Source organism: Rhinopithecus roxellana, chromosome 10 (genome assembly GCF_007565055.1).
Source record: "Rhinopithecus roxellana isolate Shanxi Qingling chromosome 10, ASM756505v1, whole genome shotgun sequence".
NCBI classification, from domain to species: Eukaryota; Metazoa; Chordata; class Mammalia; order Primates; family Cercopithecidae; genus Rhinopithecus; species Rhinopithecus roxellana.
Window position 1 is genome coordinate 57,879,479 of NC_044558.1, and position 7,411 is coordinate 57,886,889.

At 51.3% G+C, this 7,411-nt stretch overlaps 1 protein-coding gene across 3 annotated transcripts; it reads right to left on the reverse strand.

Annotated features, from left to right (window-relative positions):
• Positions 1-294: 294 nt before the first annotated feature.
• MFSD5 (major facilitator superfamily domain containing 5) lies at positions 295-3,435 on the reverse strand. 3 transcript variants are annotated; one of them, XM_010373932.1, is made up of 2 exons: positions 2,435-2,623; positions 295-1,884 (listed from the first exon to the last, which is right to left on the reverse strand). In XM_010373932.1, exon 2 carries the CDS (start codon positions 1,865-1,867, stop codon positions 515-517), a length of 1,353 nt encoding a protein of 450 aa, XP_010372234.1. In that variant the 5' UTR covers positions 1,868-1,884; positions 2,435-2,623; the 3' UTR covers positions 295-514. The 3 variants fall into 3 exon arrangements, with proteins under 3 accessions (XP_010372234.1, XP_030795548.1, XP_010372233.2); XM_030939688.1 differs by lacking the exon at positions 2,435-2,623 and adding an exon at positions 2,631-3,435 and having other exon boundaries at positions 297-1,884; XM_010373931.2 differs by lacking the exon at positions 2,435-2,623 and adding an exon at positions 2,220-2,361 and having other exon boundaries at positions 297-1,884.
• Between the last annotated feature and the right edge of the window lie 3,976 nt (positions 3,436-7,411).

A 7,411-nucleotide genomic window follows, 5' to 3' on the forward strand; every position in this document is an offset into this window, starting at 1 on the left:
CTGGTCAACACGGTGAAACCCCATCTCTACTAAAAAAAAAAATTAGCTGGGCATGGTAGCAGGCACATGTAATCCCAGCTACTTGGGAGGCTGAAGCAGGAGAATCACTTGAACCTGGGAGGCGGAGGTTGCAGTGAGCCGAGATCGCACCATTGCACTCCAGCCTGGGCGACAGAGCAAGACTCCGTCTCAAAAAATAAAAAAATGAAAAAACAAAAAACAAAAAACCTCTAGCTGCCCACTCACCAGAAACTACTGAGAAGGCTACAGGTAAGGATGAGTAAATCAAATCAATGATCATTTAAAAGTGTTTATTTTCTAAATGGGAGTAACACAGAGGGAAATTTTGGCACCTTCTTTCCCGTCCATCACCCCCATCATGTCCTCCCAAACACAAAGCAGTGGCAGGAGAAACCACAGGACAGAGTCACAAAGTCAGTCACAGAGAGATCTGTACAATCCTGGATAGCTGGAATTCAAGAGTCTGTCTCAGCTATCTTGTCCTGGCATGGGGTTACAGCTCAGGGGCATAGGGCTCCTCAGTAGGTGAGGGTACCCGCAGCTCAGCATCATGCCTTACCACGGTGAAGAGTCCCACCACCGCCAGCAGAGTCATCACCATGACAGCAGAGCAAATGCTGAACATGTTCCGAGTACCTGTTTTTCGATCACTGTCATGGAGGACAAGGAGCCCTAGGCAAGCCAGTAAGTGCAGAGGTACCCGGAACCAGTTGAGTACACCAGCCTGCTCTGTCTCAGGGATCACCTTTCTCCGTAGGAAGCTCATGCTGGGAAAGTATAGTCCACAAGCCAACTCAATAAGTAGAAAGGCTATGAAGGACTCCACTGGACTCTCCTGGCCTGGACTGGTAGAGAAAGTTAACATGAAGAGAGAGAAGACGACGATGAGCACAGCAAGGGAGAGCAGGTGCATGGGCTGAAGGTGGTACCTCTTGGAGGTGGCAATACGGTACAGGGAAGAGCCAAGCAGGCTGGCTGCCATGAAGCTGGAGAAGACAATGCCCAGAGGGGCGCCATGTGGGTCCAGCACAGGTGTCCAGAGGAAGACAAAGATGAAGATGACACTCTCAAATAGAGCTTGTATGGTGCCCAACAGCAGCACGCGGCGGTCTGAAAGGAGGCAGCGCAGGCCTCCAGCACAGGTCCTTGAGAAGGCACGCTGCCGGTCATAGTTCTCTCCCCAGTTTCGAAGGGCCAAGGCCCCCGCCAGAGCCAGGAGAGGGATGGCAGCCACAAAGGGCGCTACAGGCCCCAGCCCTATCCAGCTTGCTACAGCCTCAGCTGTCACACCTGCCACTACAGCCAGCACATGGTTCCAGAAGGCAGCTCGAGCAAAGGTAGCTGGGATCCACTCGGCAGGGAAGTCATGCCGTTCCACGTGCTCATGGATGTACCAGGCCTCGAAGGCTGAGAAGAGCAGGGCTGTAGACAGCCCACCAAGTGCTCGGCCCACTAGCAGCACAAAGTAGTCTTGAGAGAGTTTGGTTAAGCAGCATAGTGAGTAAGTGAGGGAGAAGAGCACACAAGAATTCTTGCGACCCAGCCAATCCACAAGGGAGGAGGCCACCAGGCCAAAGAGGACTGTAGAGGCAAGGCCACAGACATAGAGGATGGCAATTTGACCTTCCAGGAAGTAGTAATGCTGGTAGAGTTTATAGAGGTAGGGGGCCTGGAGCCAGTCAGCTGCCAGGGCCAGGAAGTAGACCTGATAGAAGTCCAGTTGAAACCGAAGGAAGGAGGGATTGCTGCAGGCCCTTCCAGGGGGCTTAGCCCGGCATCTTGACAGTTCCAGCCCTAGGCAGGAGGCCAGGAGGCCTACAAAAGCAAGGTAGGCAGTCACCAGCATGGTGGGCCCCCGACGACCTGGGAAGAGAGGTAGGGGTCAGAGTCATATCCATCCTTCGGGCAGCAGGGTCAAGGGGCCGACTGTCTTAAGCAGAAGGCAGCTCCACCCAACCCCGTCAACTCCACTCCCCAAGATCTCAGACCGGAGGGACCAGTTGGGTGGGTGGGAGGAGTGGCCCCGCCAGAGCTGTCTCCTAGGACACTGTGGGGCAGGGAGGGGTAAGAGGACAGGGGAGAGGACTGAGCACTCACCCCATCCTTGCCTGTAATGAGGGAGTCCCTTCCAATAATCCCGCTCCCCCAAATTCTACTGCCTTTTCCCACAGCACCTCCCGCACACGTCCTTCTATTACCTCCCATCCTCGCTGGGGAGCCTCTTTTTGCCCTCAGTGTCTCATCCTCTGTCCCGGGCATCCCTCCCACCCGCGCAGGCCTCTCGAGTTGCTTCAGGGTCATGCGTGTGCATCTCAGATGCCCATTCCTCCAGGTCACTGGCGCCCCACTGCGCCCCCTAGCCCCTGCCCAGCGATGCCACATCCGCTTGCACCTCACCCAGACTCCATCTCACCTGCTGTCCCGGTCTGCGGGGACACCCCGGACACGTCCGGCTCCAGGCCGCCCGGCCACCCTCCCCGCTGTGGCTCCGGCTCCAGCTCGGCTTCCAGCAGCGCTCCCGCCCCTCACAGCCCGCTTCCGGGAGCCGGGCAGGCCTCTGGCCGCCGCCATGATGGCTTCGTCACGTGACGGGGGCGCGGCGCCAAAACCCCGCCCCGTCCGCCCTCCTTCCCCTACCCGGGCGCGGAACTCCGGACACCTGGGGTGGGTCAGGAAGGGGCGGCCGTAGGCGGCTGCGGTTGCTCCTCCTGGCCTGGCCTTGCTCGCCGCTCTCCCGTGACACCTGCTCCTCTGGCTCTTGGATGCCTGCGTGGCCACCCCGAAATAAAGGCCAGTTTTCTTTTCTTCCGTGCCTTGCTCGGGAAAGATGTCCGCAGTCCGGTAGAGCCAAGGGCTGGAGCTTCCTAAGGAACAGCACCGCTGCCCGAAGCCGAGACGGTCTCCTCGGTTTGCCTCCTCTCCCACTTCAGTGACCTCCATGCAAGAGAAGCCAGTATGGTCCAGACACCTGAGGGAGGCGGTGTGGTGTAAAGAACTTGAAGTCGGGCTGCAGACAGACTAAGGCGCAATTCTGCCCCTGTCACTTACCAGCTGTGTGGCCTTAGGCAAGCCGCATAACTTCCCAGTGTCCCAGTTTCTTTGAAGTCACAGGAGAGCAATGCCCAAATAAAGAAGGCTAAAGTTCAGTGGCAGCATAGGGTTAAGAACTTCAGCCTTGGCGCTTAACTCCCTACCTTCTGCCACTCAAGCTGTTTTACCTTGGAAAAGCTATTTAACCTCTCTACAGCTTCCGTATTATCTCCTCAAGAGCCTCCAATGACTTCCCATCTCACTAAGGGTAAAAGCCGAAATCTTTATAATGGTCTACAAGACCCTCTGTCCTCTGACCTTCTGCCACTCCTCTGACTTCATCCCCTGCTACTCTCCCTCCTACTCCATCTATATTGGCTACCGCCAGGGTCTTTGCACACTGTTTCCTGTACAGTTCTTCTCCAAGATATCCACGTGGTTCCCCCATCACCTCCTCCAGTTCTCTGTTCAAATGTCACCTGATCTTGGCTGGGCCTGGTGGCTCATACCTGTAATCCCAGCAGTTTAGGAGGCTGAGGCAGGTCGATCACTTGAGGTCAGGAGTTCAAGATCAGCCTGGCCAATATGGTGAAACCCTGTCTCTACTAAAAAAAATAGAAAAATTAGCCAGGCATGGTGGTGGACACCTGTAATCCCACCTACTCAGGAGGCTGAAGCAGGAGAATCGCTTGAACCCGGGAGGCAAAGGTTGCAGTGAACCAAGATCACGCCACTGTACTCCAGCCTGGGTGACAGAGCGAGACTCTGTCTCACAAAAAAATATAAAATAAAACAAATTTCTAAAAAATGTCACCTGATCAGACAGGCCTTCCGTGGCCCTCCTGTTTAAAATAGCAACAACAACAACAACAACAAAAATAAAATAGCAACAACACCACCTCCAGCACAGTAATCTACCTACTTTCCTTCCAATTCTCTATTCTCTCTGCTGCTTTTACTCTACAGTGGACTATGTATTTTCCTTGTTTATTTATTTACTATCTCGGCCAGGTGTGGTGGCTCACACCTGTAATCTCAGCACTTTGAGAGGCCAAGATGGGTGAATCACTTGAGGCCAAGAATTTAAGACCAGCCTGGCCAACATGGCAAAACCCCATCTCTACTAAAAATACAAAAAATTGCTGGGTGCAGTGGCTCACACTTGTAATTCCAGCACTTTGAGAGGCCGAGGGGGGGCGGATCATGAGGTCAGGAGTTCAAGACCAGCCTGGCCAACATGGTGAAACCCCATCTCTACTAAAAATACAAAAAAATTTGCTGGGTGTGGTGGCGTGCACCTGCAATCCCAGCGACTTGGGAGGCTGAAGAAGGAGAATCGCTTGAACCTGGGAGGCAGAGGTTTCGGTAAGCTGAGATTGCACCACTGCACTCTAGCCTGGGCAACAGGGCAAGACTCTGTCTCAAACAAACAAAAAAATTAGATGGGCCTCGTGGTGCGTGCTTGTAATCCCACCTACTCAGAAGGCTGAGGGACAAGACTAGGCGGTGGTTGCAGTGAGCCAAGATTGCACCACTGCACTCCAGCCTGGGTGACAGAGCAAGACTTTGTCTCTAAGTAAATAAATAAGTAAATATTTACTATCTCTTCTCCCTACAGATTTTTATCTGTTTTGTTCACCTATATTCCCAATACTTAAAACAGTCATTGATATGTATTGATCATAAATATTTCATAAATATTCTATGAATAAATGAGTAACTTATGTAAATTAATATCAAAAGTACTGGCCCATATTAACTGTTAACACGTGTCAGTTATTACGTACCTAAGGAATTTTAAGAAGGTTTAGTCCAGGCCGGGCGCGGTGGCTCATGCCTGTAATCCCAGCACTTTGGGAGGCCGAGGCGGGTGGATCACGAGGTCAGGAGATTGAGACCATCCTGGCTAACACGGTGAAACGCTGTCTTTACTAAAAAAATACAAAAAATTAGCTGGGCGTGGTGACGGGTGCCTGTAGTCCCAGCTACTCAGGAGGCTGAGGCAGGAGAATGGCGTGAACCCGGGAGGCAGAGCTTGCAGTGAGCCAAGATCACACCACTGCACTCCAGCCTGGGCGACACAGCGAGACTCCATCTCAAAAAAATAATAATAATAATAAAAAAAAAGAAGGTTTAGTCCAACTGCCGTAGATGACTTATCTCATCTTATTGTCACAACAATCCATACAGTAGGTACTAACCAGAGTTGGAAAGGTTAGGTAACATGTTTAGAGTTACATAGTAAAAGACAGAGTCAGAACTGGGACCCCAATCTTTCCAGTTCCAAGCTCACATAGTTTCTGCAATTACACTAGTTCACCTACCTGCACAGCAGATCAGTACATGTTTTTTTTTTTTTTTTTGAGACGGAGTTTCGCTCTTGCTTCTTGTTGCCCAGGCTGGAGTGCAATGGCATGATCTCAGTTCACTGCAACCTCTGGCTCCCGGGTTCAAGCAATTCTCCTGCCTCAGTCTTCCAAGTAGCTGGGATTACAGGCATGCTCACAACCCCTGGCTAATATTGAATTTTTGTAGAGACAGGATTTCTCCATGTTGGTCAGGTTAGTCTTGAACTCACGACCTCGGGTGATCCGCACCTAGCCTGTTGTTTTTTTTTTTAATACTAAAGTTTAGAGATAGGGTAGGAGGGTTTGGGATTACATCTGGAGAAATATTTTCTTTTGGCCAGGCATGGTGGCTCACGCCTGTAATCCCAGCACTTTGGGAGACCAAGGTGGGTGGATTATTTGAAGTCAGGAGTTCCAGACCACCCTGGCCAACATGGTAGAACCCCATCTCTACTAAAAATACAAAAATTAGCTGGGCAGTAGTGGCACACACCTGTAATCCCAGCTACTTGGGAGGCTGAGGCAGGAGAATGGCTTGAACTTGGGAGGTAGAGGTTGTGGTGAGCCGAGATCACGCCACTGCACAACAGCCTGGGCAACAGAATGAGACCCTGTTTCAAAACAGTCTTGAACTTCTGGCCTCAAGGGATCCACCCGCCTTGGCCTCCTAAAATGCTGGGATTACAGGTGTGAGCCACTGCGTCCAGCCTGTAGAAATACTTTCTTATGATAAAACAGCTGGTTTATATCCTACAAGTTCCAAAGCGCTTTCATCCCTAGCTGGCAAACTAGTGAAGAGTAGAAAGGGGTGATGGTTCCCATGCTTTCATCTAGAAACACTTAAGACAGAAAATCATGATTTCCGACTGGGCGTGGTGGCTTGCGCCTGTAATCCCAGCACTTTGGGAGGCCAAGGTGGGCAGATCTCTTGAAGCCCGGAGTTCAAGACCAGCCTGGCCAACATGGCGAAACCCCATCCTACGAAAAATACAAAAAAAATAGCCGGGTCCTGGTGGTGCACGCCTATAATCACAGCTACTCAGGTGGCTGAAGCAGGAGAATCATTTGAACTCTGGAGGTGGAGGTTGCAGTGAGCCAAGATCGCACAACTGCACTCCAACTTGGGCAACAGAGTGAGACTCTGTCTCAAAAATAAATAAATAAATAAACAAAAATTTAAAAAATCATGCTTTCTGCCAGGCTTGGTGACTCATACCTGTAATCCTAGCACTTTAAGAAGTTGAGGTGGGAGGATCTCTTGAGGCCAGGAGTTTGAGGCCAGCCTGGGCAACTAGGGAAACCCCTGTCTGGGCATGGTGGTGGGTGCCTGTAATCCCAGCTATTCCTGAGGCTTAGGCAGGAGGATTGCTTGAGCCCAGGAGTTGGAGGCTGCAGTGAGCTCTGATGGTATCGCTGCACTCCAGCCTGGGTGACAGAACAAGCCCTGTCTTTAAAAAAGGAAAAAGCCGTGTGCGGTGGCTTACGCCTGTAATCCCAGCACTTTGGGAGGCCCATGTGGGTGGATCACCTGAGGCTGGGAGTTCAAGATCAGCCTGACTAACACGGAGAAACCCCATGTCTACTAAAAATACAAAATTAGCTGGGCATGATGTCACATGACTGTGGTCCCAGCTACTCGGAAGACTGAGGCAGGAGAATCGCTTGAACCTGGGAGGCAGAGGTTGTGGTGAGCTGAGATCGCGCCATTGCACTCCAGCCTGGGCAACAAAAGCGAAACTCTGTCTCAAAAACAACAACAACAAAAAAAAAAAAAAAGAAAAAGAAAAAGAAAAAAAAAATCATGATTTTCCCAGGGTTACTCAGTAAGTGCCCTCCATCCCAGTCCTGGGCTTCAGCCCCTTGAACTCATGACAGTGAGTCTCTGAATTCTTTTTTTTGAGACGAAGTCTTGCTCTGTTGCCCAAGCTGGAGTGCAATGATGCGATCTCAACTCATTGCAACCTCCGCCTCCCAGGTTCAAGCGATTCTCCTGCTTCAGCCTTCCCAGTAGC

Bases quoted from the DNA above. Each gene is read 5' to 3' on its own strand.
- MFSD5 (XM_030939688.1), bottom strand. From the start codon at position 2,961: ATGGAGGTCACTGAAGTGGGAGAGGAGGCAAACCGAGGAGACCGTCTC. The intron at 1,885-2,630 runs GTTTTGGCGCCG...CTCTCTTCCCAG, and splicing joins AGGAGGGCGGACGGGGCGGG to GTCGTCGGGGGCCCACCATG.